This window comes from Hemiscyllium ocellatum, chromosome 43 (assembly GCF_020745735.1).
Source record: "Hemiscyllium ocellatum isolate sHemOce1 chromosome 43, sHemOce1.pat.X.cur, whole genome shotgun sequence".
NCBI lineage: Eukaryota > Metazoa > Chordata > Chondrichthyes > Orectolobiformes > Hemiscylliidae > Hemiscyllium > Hemiscyllium ocellatum.
The window spans coordinates 20,624,901-20,641,554 of NC_083443.1; the positions used below are offsets into that span (position 1 = coordinate 20,624,901).

The 16,654-nt window shown below is 36.5% G+C and overlaps 1 protein-coding gene across 1 annotated transcript in view; it reads left to right on the top strand.

The window, feature by feature from the left end:
• Positions 1-16,654, top strand: part of chuk (component of inhibitor of nuclear factor kappa B kinase complex) — a 98,564-nt gene that overhangs the window by 50,045 nt on the left and 31,865 nt on the right. The window contains exons 10-14 of the mRNA XM_060854429.1: positions 2,241-2,376; positions 4,854-5,045; positions 6,061-6,163; positions 11,353-11,476; positions 16,485-16,636. Of these exons, the coding sequence (XP_060710412.1) occupies positions 2,241-2,376; positions 4,854-5,045; positions 6,061-6,163; positions 11,353-11,476; positions 16,485-16,636 (707 nt within the window). The remainder of the gene's footprint in view (positions 1-2,240; positions 2,377-4,853; positions 5,046-6,060; positions 6,164-11,352; positions 11,477-16,484; positions 16,637-16,654) is intronic.

The following is a 16,654-nucleotide window of genomic DNA, read 5'->3' on the forward strand; positions in this document are numbered from 1 at the left end:
CTTGAGAGCTAATCTTAGAAATTGACACATGGAACACCTGGACCTCCAATGAAGATTTTGCTGTAAAAGGAACCTCAAGAGTCTTACAAAAGAGGTTGAGCAGGCATCAGAGTGAAGTACATGTGTGGCTTGGTAACTTTTCAAAAAGAATAAACAAGACCATAATGCTGAGGTTGACTTTCAGAGCTGTTAAGTCATCTGTATTGGGCAACTTCATTTTGGACATAGGTGAATCATCTGGATTATTTGTCTCCGCATAAGGTAGTGAAATTCACACATGACATCAAGCTGTAGAGATGACTGTGAATGTGGATTTTGAACTGTGAATGTTCTACTGATTGTGTCAGAGCTGATTAGTGGTAAAAGATGAGCGTGGAGAAGTGTAAAGCACGCTGTGGTAACGTACTTTGTGTGGAATGGAAATTGACCGTAGGAATTTCAAAGAGTCTATTGATCAAAAAGTGGTTGCCAAATACTAGTTTATTTTTAAATCTTTAGTTTTTCTCTTGCTTCCCTTCTTTGGAATGTGGCAACCCTACTGAGATAGAGTTTTTCCTGTAACCACAACACGTTCCACTTTGGTCAAGTTATCATTTTTTCTCTGTCCAATTAGATAATGACTCTACAATTAGTTTGGATGAGTTCAAACCTCAAATTATCCAATTCAAATTGATATGGACTTTCAGCAGGAACAACATGAACGTGATGAATGGAATTCTTTTCAATTCTGTGCTTCTTAGAGATATTGTTTGTGTCAGTCAGGATGGCAGAGAACTGCTACAGCAAACTCAAAGTCAGCACAAAATAAAATTGTTGTTTTGGTTTTTAAAATACACACTTGCTGATCTCTGTCAAATTGGTTGCCATGAATTCTATCTATCTTGCATTTTGCAATATTATGTACAGTAAGCAAAAAGCTGAAGCATTTGCTTGACACTGCTTTGCTTGTATAGCAGCTACTATTTACCTTTCTGAATACACTTGGGCTAGTGATGAGCAGACTGAACTCAGAATATGAATCATATTAAGTTACCTGTTCTCATTTTTACATTTTTAATCTTGAAATATTTTGGATTAAAAGTATGAGCCTTTACTTAATCTTATTCTACCATGAGTTAGAGAATAATGCTCACCTTATGTAGGCATTGATGTAACCCAGTCAAACACACATGAATGTGGTTATGATATCCTTGTACAGCTTAACTGACAGTAAATGATTTTCGATTGTGCATAAACTTCTTGTTATCCCTTTATACTGTGAAAGTAGTAAAACTTACGTCAGGTTTGAACTTAAGATTCCAGGAACAGACACTTGCTACCTGATTGTTTGCCCCTCATTTCAAAATTGATCTTCAAACTTGTGGTCAGCTTAGCCAAAAGAATTGATAGTTTTTAATGCTTTTTTTTTTCTCCACTGTTTCAAAACTTGAAACATGGGGCAGGGGAGTGAAAATAGAGACAGTGTTTAACAGATGACATGAAGTTCACAAATGCTAAGTTCTGCTTGCTTTGTTTTTTTTCTAAATGTTTTTCATTTTACTCTGTCTCCTTTATAATATATTCAAATATATTGGTTTAATAGCTTTCTGAATTAGTTGAAATAGGTGTTACAGTATTGGACAGTTCACGCATTTACTTCTGTCCTAGGATAGACTGGTATTAGTAATGATGTGCAGTCAAATTTGAATAAGATGCCTTCACTTTCAATTGGAGTTTGAGGAATGGGAATATAGATGCTGTCTTTTGTTTAAGCAACTGAACTACAAGTCATCAAAATGAAAGATGATGGACTGTGGCATGACAGCCCCAATTCGCCCTCTAAAATTGTTAACTGTTGGGCACTTTGTAAAACAACAAATTTCCTTGCTTATCAACTTAAATTTGCACAAAGAATCTGGTGTGAGATAAAATACCAAAGAAATGGATCAGTAACTGTTGTTATGGGTGTAGTAATGCTATTATATGTCACATTTTTAAAAGATCCTTTGGAGCAGACAGTACGTCAGTGACCAGATATCCTGAACATGACTTTGTATTTTATGGCATGTTTGGTCGTCTAACAAGGTCATCATTTAATCGGATAATTCCACTGAATTACACTGAAGTAATTACATCTTATAATTGGTATTTGCAGAAAAGAAGTGTTGAAAATGTTGCTGATATGTGATAACTGCATGTTTTTGTGCTTGAGTGCAGCAAGTTTAACTTTTAGTTTCTAATATTTACACCTTGTCTTGTAGCCTCATGGTAAAACCACTGGAGACATGGCTACAGTTGATGCTCGGTTGGGATCCAAAACTGCGAGGTGGCAAAATAGAACCACAGACAAATCGACCAGCATGTTTTTTACTTCTAGATCAAATTTTAAGTCAGAAGGTAACATAATAAAAATAATTATTATCTATTTGGTGTATAATAAATATTGCTTTTACTTTTAATTGAATAACATGAAACCTTGTCGAATGCCTTACTGAAGTCCATATAGATCACATCTACTGCTCTACCCTCATCAAACTTCTTTGTTACTTCTTCATAAAACTCATTCAAGTTTGTGAGACATGATTTCCCATGCACAAAGCCATGTTGACTATCCTGAATCATTCCTTGCCTTTCCAAATACATGTACATCCTGTCCCTGAGGATTCCCTCCAACAACTTGCCCACCACTGAGGTCAGGCTGATCGGTCGATAGTTCCCTGGCTGTCTTTACCGCCCTTCTTAAACAGTGGCACCACCTCCAGTCTTCCGGCACCTCACCTGTGACTATCAATGATACATTTGGACATTTTGCAAGATGTTACCATCAATTTCCCTACAGTCTATATCTTCGATAACCTTTTCCACAGTAAATACTGATGCAAAATATTCATTTAGTATCTTGCCCCATTTTCTGTGGCTCCACACAAAGGCCACCTTGCTGATCTTTGAGGGGCCCTATGCTCTCCCCAGTTACCCTTTTGTCCTTAATATGTTCGTAAATGATGTTTGCATGAAGACATTAGATTGGAATGCAGACCGCATAGAAAGTCTGGTTCTCGTTAGAATTGGTGGTACGGGAAGTATGGGGTCTGGTAATGTATGACGAATCCATAAGTCAGTGCAGCCTTTTTGTCTGGTGAGTCACACTTTTCAAAGTCTTGCATTCAAATTATGTCAGCTTGTGTGACGCTGCAATTTCAACTCCGGTGTTTGAAGGAACACTCTGAAGATAACAGAAGTACAAATGTAGAAATTGTATTGCTGTGGACAATAAATTCACTATGTTGATGGCAAAGAAGTGTTAATGGATGTAGAGACATTCAGCACACACACACACACACACACACACACACACACACCCCTCTGCCCCAGTTGCAATGAAATGGTGTCAATATTTTTTTCTGAAGGCCTTGGACCTTGATGATTGCTACGTGCTTGAGTATATCTGGAGAGCTTCTGACTCCAGAGCTTGCTTAATACATGGTATATCAGCAAACTCAAGTTTTGAGCGGTATATTTATCTTTGAACTTTGTAATTTCATTGTTTTTTCTCCCTTATGTGGCTTATAAGATAAATCTTATTTTCAAAATCACAACAAACAAGATCATTCAGCTCATTATGTTTGTGTTGACTGTGTGAGTAATGTTTTATAGCTTTTTACAGAGACAAGTTTCAAATTTAAGATGTAAGTGCATAACATTGACTGCAGTGGTTCAAGATGCAGCTCACCCCCACCTTCAAGGACTGTTGGGGATTGGCAGTAGATTTTGGCCTAGCCAGTGATGCCTACATCTTATGACTTAATTTTTGAAATATGTGGTAATGTGGGGCAGAGAACTGAACTTTACGCTTGTTGTTGTTTTTTCCATTCTGATTTTAAGACATTAAAAGGTGCAGAGTACAGAGATTGATGTTTGGGCCCCTAATGCTCATCAAACTCCAGAAATGTTTTTGAATCTCTAATTATAATTCTTTTACTGGGTCTATTTGATGCGGAAAGTTTTCAGTTTTGGGGTGCTTGATGTGATCAATAAATTACACAATTTTAAATTAAAGGCGTTATTGTATTTATTGTAAGGTATACATCTCACCCTTGTCTGGGTCTGGTCTTTGGCTATTATCTCTATTTCACATGCAGCAAAAGTAATCTTAATTGGACTTTTCTGTGATTTAAAGCAAGACCAGAAAGGCATTGAATGTTTTGTTTTTATCCTATGCCCTTTAAATAGCTGTAGCAGAACTGTGTCACAGCTTAGTTTGAAATCTGTCAGGACTCTTGAGTACTAATATAAATTAACAATTGGGTATCTATCAGACACCTACCATTAGTCTAATTTTAGATTGCTCTAAAAAGGTCATCACAGTTGCAGTGGGGTCAGTGGTATCTTTCTGTATTGTTCGTTTTTATGTTTCTACGTGCTAATAATTACTGCAACCATATACTTATTTTGTTGAGGAACAGGGGTCGATTAGTTAGTTATTGCATCTCCAACTTTGATTTGTTGCATCCTGGATGAGTGTGATGCATGTTTTATCTTTTAATTGGCTGCAAGAATCTGAAATTCCATCAGCTCAGCCAGTGTCATTCCAATTCCTAGTTTAGGTGAATTTAAACAATTGTGCAGCAATTGTCAAATTGATAGTTCTGTTGGAGGTTTGTGATGGATTTCTCGGTTATCTATTACAACCCTAGTCAGGTTTCAAAAGGAAACAAGTGGATGAATCCCTATTAAGTTGTGTAGAACCTTCATAATCAAACATTAAGCGTCTGACAGGAAGGTTGAAAAGGTAAGCCAAGATGGGCGAGTTGACTTCTGCACAAAGCATTTGCTGTTTTAACTCTGTATGTAATGGTGATCTCAATTTGTTACAGTATGTACATATATTAAATATGACTTCAGCCCACATCCATTCCTTTCTGATCAAATCTGATGAAAGCCTCCATTCCCTTCAACTGCGTATTGAAACTGAAACATCAATATCTCCTGCAAATCAAGAGTTGCTTCTAGAAACTGGAATTTCATTGGATCCACGTAAACCGGCCAATCAATGTGTGCTGGATGTGGTATGTATTGTTATTTTGTTATGTAGGTTTATCTGCAAGAGGGAACAGACAGTGAAGGATTAGAATATCATAAATATGCAGTCAGATGTCAACAAATTTGTATGTGTAGATGTATGAATGATATGGTCATGTTTGGTAACTTGGAAGCTAAAATATTTTACTAAAGCAGAAGAAACGTGGTTGGATAGAAATATGAATGAATAAATGTGAAACTTTCTTTGATTAGAAGCTTGTTTTCTGTAAAATTAGTATCCAGCTATTGTTTTTTGTAGCAAATATTTGAGTTGTGCTTCCCCTTTTTGGGCATACTTTGTATGAATGAAAGTTTGAACGAAGAAAATTGAGTCTTGTCTGGCCTGAGAAAAGGATCAAATGATTTTTTTCTCAACCTTTATCTGACTTTGGTAATTGAAGCACTTAAATTTTCCTGACGACAAACTGTCCACATTTACTGATTGCATGAAAAGACTTCTGAAATTGCACCTAAATACTGAACGATGCTAAAGCTAAAATGTACTTTGAATAAAATAAATTTTAATTTTTATTCTACATTATCTGTGGCTTCTCTTTCCAGCCAAAAGCAATCACTCAAAGTAGGGTTAAATTTGCTGTTCGTCACTGTGTGAAATTGCCTTCTGAATGTGCTTTTTGATCATTGTAACATTATAAATATTGTAGGTTGAGAGGTGCATGTTATTGGGCATTTTTGAAATGACTGGATGTATGACAAGAACTGGTAGTATAGTGGAAGCTTTGGAATTATTTTGTGCTTCAATAAACTTACTAGATTTGCATGAAATTTCCTTTTGTAATAGTTGTGAATCTGTTTAACACAACTGGATCAATGTCTCTTAAGAAAAACACAACACAAAATATTTACATTATCATTTAAATAAATAAATAAATCGATGCCTAATATTAATCTGTTTGAGCATTCAATTTTTAATACCTTTAAACAAACTTAGGAGTTCATAATATTTTGTTTTAAAATACAGTTTTCTGTTTGTTTTTGCAGAGAGGCTGGGATAGCTACATGGTCTATCTATTTGATAAAAGTAGCACTGTCTATGAAGGACCCTTTGTTGCCAGAAAATTGCCAGAGCATGTCAGTTATGTTGGTAAGAGTGCAGCTGTTGTGAAAATAATTTTAGCAAGATTCTCATGTCTTCAGATCCAATGATCTAATAAAAATAGAAGCAGTTTTATGGTTGTGATTTGAGCTGTGGGCAATGTATTTGAGAGTGGAAAATGCCCCTCAGTAAAAGTGGTTACATTAGAAATGTTCTGACTTTCCTCAAGTAATTGCATCTTCCGCCATTAGTTTTGCTATGTTTTTGTTTCAATTCCATTTTCTTTAAGGTAATCAGTAATATTAATAGTATCTTGCCATTGTATTTTCCATTTCACTTCATTTTTGAGATAAATATTTAGTTGTTCGGCTATTGTGCCATTTACTGTTACATTTATGAAAAAAATGCATAGTTTTCTAAGAAAGAAGTTGAGGTCCTTTTATACTTTCAATAACAGCACAAGTTTTGGTTATACAATAGTTAAGGCGTGTAAGTTTTTTTCTAGAAAAGAGAAGCTATATTTTATTTTAAAATGACAAAATGCAACTTGTGAATTATGTTACTTCAATACTGCAGAAGCAGTCTCAACTTTAAATGTACGGTCAACTCGTAATTTGTTAAATTATTTAAATACCAATGATGAAATAGCAACTTTAACATGTATGAATTCCATAGTTCTGAGAATTTGAGAAACTGCAAAAGTTCAAAAGCAAAGATTTATCTAATGGGGAATGTTGGTGCAAAGCATTCTTTTGGGTATTTGATAAACTACTTTGCATATTGGTCCTTGTTTTTATTAGCTCGGGGCATTAGGTTGGTCATGATGCTGAGTTTGGTTCAGATTGCTGAGATATTGTGATTACAGGGATATGATGGGATGCTTTTCAGAGGATAGGTGCTGACTCGATGGGGTGAAGGCCTTCTTCAGCACTGTAGGGATTCTGTCATTGGTTTTCTTGTTTAGACTGCGGTGGATTTGAAGTGGCTAACTGTTGCCCATGATGTGTCTTTGTAATTTCTTCCTACAGGGTCCCTGGAACCTTGTCTGAGTGATTTTGGTTTGTGCAAATTAACTAATACATCTGCAGCCAATTTCCAAAGATCCCTTGCTATTCCACTCTCTTTTTCTCTCATGCATGTGGTTACTCCACATTGTATATCAGGATCATAATCCAAATATTTTTAACTTGGTCTCATGGTATATAACTCTTCAACCCTTCTGACTGACACGGCCTCTCTTTCCCAAACTGTAGATTATTGAGCTAGATGAAATTGTAAGCTGTCAGTCTATATTTACCCTTTTTCAAATTCTCTGTAGTACTTCACTCACCTATAAAGATCTTCCCTTGGGTGATCTTCAGCCTTCAAAAATATTCACCATTGTTCTTGGTATGTATAATTAAATACCATATTTTTTGCAATAACTGGTTTCAGTCCAATTGGCAATTGGAATACGAAATACAAAAGAAAAGGTTGGGTGGTCTGGACTTCTGTCTGCTGGAATTTAGAAGAGTAGAGAATGATTTGATTGAAACATATAAGATCTTGAGAGGTCTTGGCGTGATACATGTGGAAAGGATGTTACATCTTATTGGACAATCTAGAACTCTGGTTCACTGTTTTAAAATCAGAGGTCACACATTTCAAACAGATTTTTCCCAAGTTCGTAAGACATAGGAGCAGAAGTTCGGCCATTCAGCCCATTGGGTCAGCTCTGCCATTCAATCAAGGCTGATAAATTTCTCATTCCCTTTCTCCTGCCTTTTCCCTCTAACCCTTGACCCCCTAGACAATAAAGAACATATCTATCTCAGTCTTAAAACACTCAATGACTTGTCTTCCACACTCATCTGTGGCAGTGAATTCCATAGATTCGCCACTCTGGCTGAAGAAATTTCTCTTCATCTTTGTTCTTGAAGGTCTTTATTCTAAGGCTTTGTCCTTGAGTTCAGTACTCGAGCATTCTTCCTGAATGCGTGGTGAAGCAAGGTCCAATGTATGTTTAAGGCAGAGCTAAATTCTTGTTAAGCAGTAGAGTGAAGTTTATTATGAGGAGGTGGGAATGGAGATTTGAGTGTTCCACTCAGATCTATCATGAACCTTCTGAAAGGTGACACAGACTCATGGGGTTGAATAGCCAATTTCTGCTGTTAGTTCATATTTGTTTCTGTCACAAAATTAATCTAATTTAAATGAAGTTGTATTTTCTCAGCTTTGAGTGAAGGAGGAAGTATTCAGAATTGCACTACAAAGCAGAATGAGATACATGATCTATGAGTGTCAGGTATCTAGGAAGAAAGACTGATCAGAGTACGAGAGGAGTATGATCTTTGGTCACATGGGAGAGGAAAACTGGCTCTGGAATACTTTGCTCAGTCATACTGGAAATGAAGATTGGAAGTAAGAATGCAGCATTGGGAAGACAAAGCAAAAGTTGGAGCATTGGATCTAAAGTCGCAAATATGTTCATACAAACAGACACTCAAATGCTTAAGATACTTGGACCAGTGACAGAGGACTTGGTATGGCAACGAGGATTAGTAGGGTAGATGCTCATACAGGAAAGGTAAGAAAGAGGGAAGTCCTTGGACAGAAAGCAGAGAAAAGAAATGAACCACATCTAACTGAATAGAACTTTATGATTTAATTACGAGTGAGCAAGACTGAAGGCTAATTTCAAAATCAATTCATGAAGATTTCACTTTCGATGAGGTCTCATATGGTATAATTCTAATTAAACTAAAAAGCATAAGTAATTCAAGAGCAGAAAATGATGTTGGGTTAGAAGTCAGTTTCAGAGAAAGGAAACTAATTTCTTACACAAGAAACTGAAAGTGAAATGTTCAGTCTGAGCTACTGATATGGTTCTGCACAATGCAACCTATGAGTGAGTAGCCCCTGGTGGTGTTGGGGGAGTGGGTGTTAGAATATCTGAATTTCTCAGTACGTTTGCATTGTTGGTTATTAAAAGTGAATACTGTTGTTTTGATATCCTGATGTCACTGAAATGGAGAAAGTGCTACAAGAGAAGTTTGCATAGCACCTTGAAAATAGTAAGATGTTCCAATACTCTTCATAGCATTGATTTCATAAAACTGACACTGAACTGCTGAAGGAAGTATTTAAACAGGAGATCAAAACCTTGTTTGAAGAATTAGTTTTTAAAGGAGGAGATAGAGGCAGAGATTGAGGCAAAATAATTCGAGAGCTTATGGTCTCTGCAACTGAAGATACGACTGCCAGTTGTGAAGTTATTGGAGAATCTCAGCAAGTGGCTAGATTTCAAGAAGTGCAGTGGTCTTTGAGGACTGTATGCTGTGTTCCTTGCAAGTTGCGTAGCTACAAGCTTAAAAATTCCTGCGCGTGTGTATTGGAAGTTGGCTTGCTTAGCTTCTTGCACTTGTGCATCTACGCAATGACATTTCAAGGGCCTGTGCACAGGAATTAAATTTGTAAGTGCGTTGTTAAAGAAAAAAAACTTGTAGCATACATTATTTTGGAGGAAGTTAAACAGAGGGGAGACTTTTCAGGGGTTTGATATTTTTCATTTTTTTAAATTAAAAGCAAGTTAGTGCAGATGCTGGAAACATGAATTAAAGGTTCTGAACAATTCTAGGTCTGGTCGTATCTGTGAAGAGAGAAACAGAATTAATGAGTTGAGTCCAATATGACTCCTCAGAACACCAAATGAGTTATTTTACATTATTAAGTCAAAATTTAACTGAACAGAGCTAATACAAGTCAATATGTACAAGCAGAGGAGTGAATGGCAAAGTACAAGTGAAGATCTAGATAAAATAAGCTTGCACAAACTGGATGTTTGAGTGTTCAAGTAGCCGAACCAGGAGAGCATTTCAATAGGCAGGCTAAGAGCAAGGAAGAGCACGGATGATGATTTCAGCAGCAGATGAGATGGCTTATTTTATTCCATTGGCATTGGATGATCTTGATAGAGAATATGTTGTCTTGGAAGTTGAGTTTAGGATTGTAAAAGTTGCTAACAGTCTCATTCAACCTGGGTTGACAGCAAGACTGAGAGACAGTCAATGCCTGACGATTGGATTTTGTGACAGAATCCCAGTTTATGGATTCTCAGTTTAAGGAACAATGGAAAACAATAATTATGAGTATTAAAATTTCAAGACCTGCAGATGGACTGAAAAATAGACATGTGAAGAATCCAGAAACACAAAGAAAGAGGCAACGCCATTCACCATGTCCGTAAATTCTCTGAACAGGGTATTCTATTCATCTTATTTCCCATCCCTTTTCTTATATCTCTGCATTTCTTTCTTTCAAGTATTTTCATTTTTTTTGTCAAAGCTGCTATTGCCTTCTGCTTTCACACATTAATATCATTGAGTTCCCGATGAAGCTAATGTCACCTTTTTACTGCTGTCTTAATTCTTTTATGTAAGATTTGTGGATTTGTTTTGGTTGACTACCGTCTCGTCTCACTCCCTCATTTTTTTAGCACTGCTGCATCACAATGTTATCAGCACCTCACCCTTTTCGTGCTTGATTTTTCTTTCTGTCTCTTTCGTCATTAAGTGAATGTTGTGCTTTTGTTTGGTCTGATTGGTCAATAAGGAATGTAGAAAAGAACCGTGCAGTAAAGCTCTCCAGAGTTAGTATAGACTTTGGTTACAATTTTCAATTTGGCTGCAATCACTGAAACTACTGAATGAATTGAGTGGGTGTGGAGGAATGTAACGTGTGAGCAAAGTTTAGACAAATCCAACAGCTCCACCTTGAAAGATGATGATAAGTGAAAGGTCCAACTTGGGTTTGGCAAAATATTAAAAGTCACTGGTAAAATAATTGTAGATATTCACTCAGCAAGTAAAGAAGATTTGGATTTGAGAGCACACATTTAACTATGTATTTAAAATTTGCTTTTCAGTTATTTTAAATTATCTTAATTCCAGCAGTAATAAATGTTGGATATGATCTGTCAAGCAAATTTTTAAAAAATTACAGTTCTTAAGATATGTTCAAATGATATGATGAATTGAGTCTATGTGGGCCTCGTCTCTTTGTCTTGACAAGTTCTTAAAATTTCTGATTTTTGATAAGAGTTCAAAATGTATTTTACAAATAAACATTCATCCACCTGAATGAACCTTTCATTTTTGTTAACTTCTAGGATGACATAAAGAATTAAAGTATGTCTACATTAAAATTTGTAAGTGTTAAGTTTTTACTGCAATTCATGTTTTGATACCATGTCGTTGCAGTGCGGGATGCTAAGATAATGTTGCCTAATGTGCAACTGAGGAAGGTATGGGGTGAAGCTGTGAATTATGTCTGTGGATTGAAGGAGGATTACAGCAGACTTTTCCAGGGACAAAGAGCTGCAATGTAAGTCAATATTGGAGGCAAGATTGAAGTTAGTACATGAAAAGATCAACTTGAATGGGCCTGTGTGCTTTTCAGATTTGCTCAGTTGGAACCAACAACTCCCATTTTTGCTCGAATCATTTACTTCCTTTTGTATCTAGAGTTGCTTATTAAGGGCTAGAAATCCCATTTGCCTTATCAGCATGCCAAGTATTTGGCAGCTTCTTCAAAACTAGCTCAAATTACCTGAGCTGACTTTTGCAATTCACGTCTTTTGTTTTGCCTGTTGGACTCCTGATCCAGCAAGGAAAGCTTGGCCTTCCTGTATCCAACACTTGCAAACAAAGTCACAGCAGTTTTTCTGTCACCTTCGTTTTGAGGACGGGATTAAAGGACTGGCATTCAGAGACTGAAAAAGGGATCCTGCAGCAGAAATTGAAACATCAGTGCAAATGATCTTAAGGCTAGCGTGGCCTCAAGCTTCATTAATGGAATTAAAAATTTTAACTCGAATTTTTTGTTGAAGCAGCTCACTAATCATCTATTCAGCAAATTCTAACAGGTTGTTGAGTAGGTGGTGGACCTATCTTGCAGGAGGAGCACTCCAGTCAAAATAGAAATTAAAAGTCAAGGTCAGTATTGGCTTATGTTTAAAAATTGGTACCACTTAGTGACAAACTAAGTCTGCTACAGTAACATTTAAAATAATCAAAATCCTCCAAAAATTGCTAGTTCCTAACCAGAATGATCAATCCCAGTCTCTGTGAATCGTTAATTCTAGATACCAGTTTTGGATCTCAACAAAAGACCTCACAATTTTTTCAACTACACAATAACTTGAGCAAAGAAGAATTAAAGAAGGTAATCTTATTAATGTCTTTGCTTTAAATCCAAAACATTTGTTTTCAATCCTCATTCAGGCAAGACAGACAAGCACAGTTAAGGGATAATTTAAAGAAAATAACAAAACTGGCCAGATGACTTAAATGGTTTTCACGATGCATTATTTCACAAGCATACATGTGGACTCCTTGGTTCTTTTTTGAAACATTGAAAAGGTCACCCTGATCAGTTCACTCAGGTAATGGTGGTAATACTACTCACTGAGCTTTCTACTCATTGGGCTTTTAGGGAGATTAGCACGTCTTCATGCAACCAACTTTCTCTTCTGAAAAACATATTTGAAACAGAACTAAAGCTGTGATTCCACCCTACAAGGTGCATAGTCTTTTACTGAGGTCTCAATTACCATTTGACATCTGCTATTGCTTAAACATAATTAATTTCAGATGTGTTGACCCCATGTCCAGGTACTGGCCTTATTAGGAGCCAACTTCTGTTATCAGTTTAAACACAATATTCTTCCCTGGGTCGGTCTGTCTGTAGGGCATCTTTTAATCAAGAATCAATGAGCAATTAACCTCCGCCTGGTCTCGCAAGCAAATTTGATTGTTCTGTTCTGTTCTTTTCCTTTACCCACAAGCTGTTTCACAAGGTCCACAAGTTATCTTCAGTTCACATTCCTAGGTCACAGATCCAAACGAAAATTGTTAAAAGAATAAAAATGAAAAATCAGTGATGGTTCGAACAAAATCCAAATTTTGAGCTTAAACACCTGCCACTTTTCCCAGTGCCTTTCATCACTGCCAACTGCACTGTACTTCTGAATTGTATTTACTGCCCAGAAGCAAGGACATGTGTAGCTTAAGTTTAGATTTGTACCTCTTGTTTCCAATGCTTGTCTTAATGTCATGTCCTTTATAATATGTACTTATAAACTGGATTATGAAATTTTGTTGTTTAGTTGCCACTGACGCCAGTGGGACCTCATTCTGGTCACCTGTGAATTGGACATTCATCCATGTTTTGTGTTGAACAGTACAGCAAGGTTATCAGGGTGTGATGTACAATAGAAGCAATACTGTCTCTCTAACCAACAATTAACCAATTAAGAAATGGAGATGTGCAGAAATTTGTGTGTGAAATCATGGAGTCAAATCAAGTGCCGAAGGAGGGACCAATTGAACCAAAAGGAGTAAAAAGACGAAGGAAAATTGAGAGAATAATCAAATGAGAAATTTCCCAACTTGACATCTCCCACATAATTCACAACCTGAAAAAGTGGGACCTCACAGTTACTTTCCTCGAGTCAAAGAGATTTATACCACAGGAAAAGGCCAAACAGCTCATCGAGAATGTGCAGGTCAGAACAACTGCCTGAACTTTGCTGATCCCATTTCCCAGCACTTGGCCCGTAGCCTTAAATGTCATGGTATCGCAAGTGCATTCTCCACACTTCTTAAATTTTATGCAGATTTTTACTTCTACCACCCCTACTGGCAGTGAGTTCCAAATTTGAATCACCCTCTGGGTTTAAAAAAACTTCATCCCCTCTGAAGCTCCTGCCAGGGTCATTGATCTCTGCACCAAAGCGAAAGGGTCTTTCATATCTACCCTGTTCAGAAATATCATACATCTCTGGAAGAGAATTGAACCTAAGCCTTCTATCTCAGAGATAGGGACACTACTGTTGTGCCACATACTTTTATACATCTTAATCATGTATCTTCAGTCTCGTTCCTCGGTGGAATGATAATTTGGCAGCCCGTAACAATTTTTATTTTAAATAGGTACTTAGGTGATTACTTGTGTATTATCCTTCATGATAAATAGGTGGTTAACGTTAAATTGCAGCAGTGTCCCAAATCACAGCAAATTTGAGATTGATATTCTGTTTTTGTAGAGAGAATTAGAAGTGTTGCAAGGGAGGCAGTAGCCTAATGGTATTAGCGTTGAACTGTTAATTCAGAGACCCAGGTAATATTCTGGACACATGGCTTCAATTTGGTGCCACAACAGATGGTGGAATTCGAATTTAATAAAAAATCTAATTAAGATTCTAATGATGACCATAAATCCTATTGTTGCTTGTCGGAAAAACCCATCTGCTTCACATCGGTTCAATCCTTAGCTGATCTGGCCTACATGTGACTCCCAGATCCACAGCAATGTGGTTGATTCTTAACTGCCCTCTGGGTAATTAGTAATGGACAATATATGCTGGCCTAGCCAGGAACGTCCACATCTCATGAATGAATGAATTTTAAAAAATCACCAAACAAAAATGTGATGGTTCCGAATTCATGGGTTGTCTATTTCACATTGCAAATTACTGGCTAATTTGTAATCAACAGCAGCATGTGGTATTCAGTTTTTTAGAAAATCTGGAGCCCTGAGATCTCAAAACCATGCATTGATCCAGATGAAAGCAATCTTTTGGTGTTTTACAAAGCTATCCACTAGGTGGCAAACTAATGCAACCAGGAGGAATTTTCCCTTCAGTTATTTATTTGATCTTCCTCTGTGCCCCGTTTCCTCTTTTTGTGGTTACTGTCTGACCTCTTGCAGTGACTTAAGCTGCAGTCTCCTCACGGGAAATCCATACCTCTAATTCTCAAAATGACACAGTACATTTTGAGAAATGCTGCCATCATGTGTTCTTCAGTGATTTTAACAATTTTTGTAGCAAATACAACATTTATACGTAATAAAATTATTTGAAGTCAATTTATGCTAAATTAAGGATGACTGTACAAAATAAATCAATTCTCTCTTTAAATACTGTATTTCTGAACTCAACACTTCGGTGAGATTGAGGGATAGTGACATGGGTTGGAGCTACTGAGAAAAAAACAACTGAAGTGCACTGCTTTTCTGAGCTACTTCAATTTGTCTGACAGGCTTAAAATTGAATAGAATCTGTGACTGAAAGTTTATGTTGCATATATAATTTGGGATCAATGAATAAGTGAAAAGGTTGTACATTCGTTTGTTTTTAGCCAGCTCTTAAGTGATGGAGATTACTTTTGCTGACAAGCCCTTCTTTAACCAATGTGATTGAAGGGAGGAATTATCATTGAATTTATTTTTCTGAAAGATTATCATAGTTCAGTTACATTATGGGATACTGTTTTCTAACCCATTTTTAGGGTTTGTACATTCTTGCTTCCAGTTAGCCAGAAAAGAAGGATATCAATATATACTACAAGTGCAGTGAGGTTTGACAAGATTTGTAGCTCAGGTTGAGATTCTGGGTGTAAGTTTGCTCACTGAGCTGGAAGGTTCATTTTCAGACGTTTCGTCACCATACTCGGTGAAGCGCTGGTGCTATGTCCTGCTTTACATTTGTATTTAAGTTTCCTGTTTGTGTTTAGGAAACCTAAATGTTTTGTTGTTTTATGTCCAGTTTTTATTCATGTGTTTAGAAAAGCTCAACACATGAATAGAAAATGGGACATCTCACCAGCACTTAACCAGAGGCTCACTGATGTTACCTCGTATGGTGATGAAACATCTGAAAATGAACCTTACAGCTCAGCGAGCAAACTTAGATCCACAACAAATGCGGATTAATATTTCTTGACAGACTTATTTCCAATTTCTATTTTGTGTGTTTGTTTGAACTTGTTTGATAGCTTTGATATATAAAGTATGAGCTAGAAAACCTCTTGACGGAGAATCACTTGATCACAATATTTGCACACAATTGTCCAATGTGCAAAGTATATTACTTCTGAATGTTAAGCAGCAGTGCAACTGGAGCTTAGATGTTCTCTGTATCAGGTCAGTTCTCAACTATAAAGGTGTGGTGTTTATTTCATCTTTTTGATTTCTGTGCAATTAGTTATTAGCATCGTTGGATGATCAGTCATTACCTAAGGTAGGCTACATTGTGAATATATTAATAAATTTTATTGATCTAGTTTTACAATATTTTATTGTGCACAAAGCACCTTTTTGTGTTTGAATTCATTTTGCAAATTCAGCTCATTGATTTTTAATTGCCCAAGGCCATAGATTATAAGACTGGCATTATTAGCCAATCTCTTCATTATTGCTCTAGGAGTTATTTTCCATTATGCCAAAGAAGAGACTTTCAACTAAATCTTCGTTAGGAGCTTGTAAACATCTATATTTTAAAATGTTGCATAGATCCACTTGGTGATTTGGAATTCTAATTTATTAACAGGTTGAGTCTCCTTCGTTACAACAATAACCTTACAAAAATGAAGACAACCATGTTTTCCAATTCTCAGCAGTTGAAAGCCAAGTTGGACTTTTTTCAGTCAAGCATTAGACTTGATCTGGAAAAATACAGTGAACAAATGGCATATGGAATATGTAAGTGGTTAATATTTT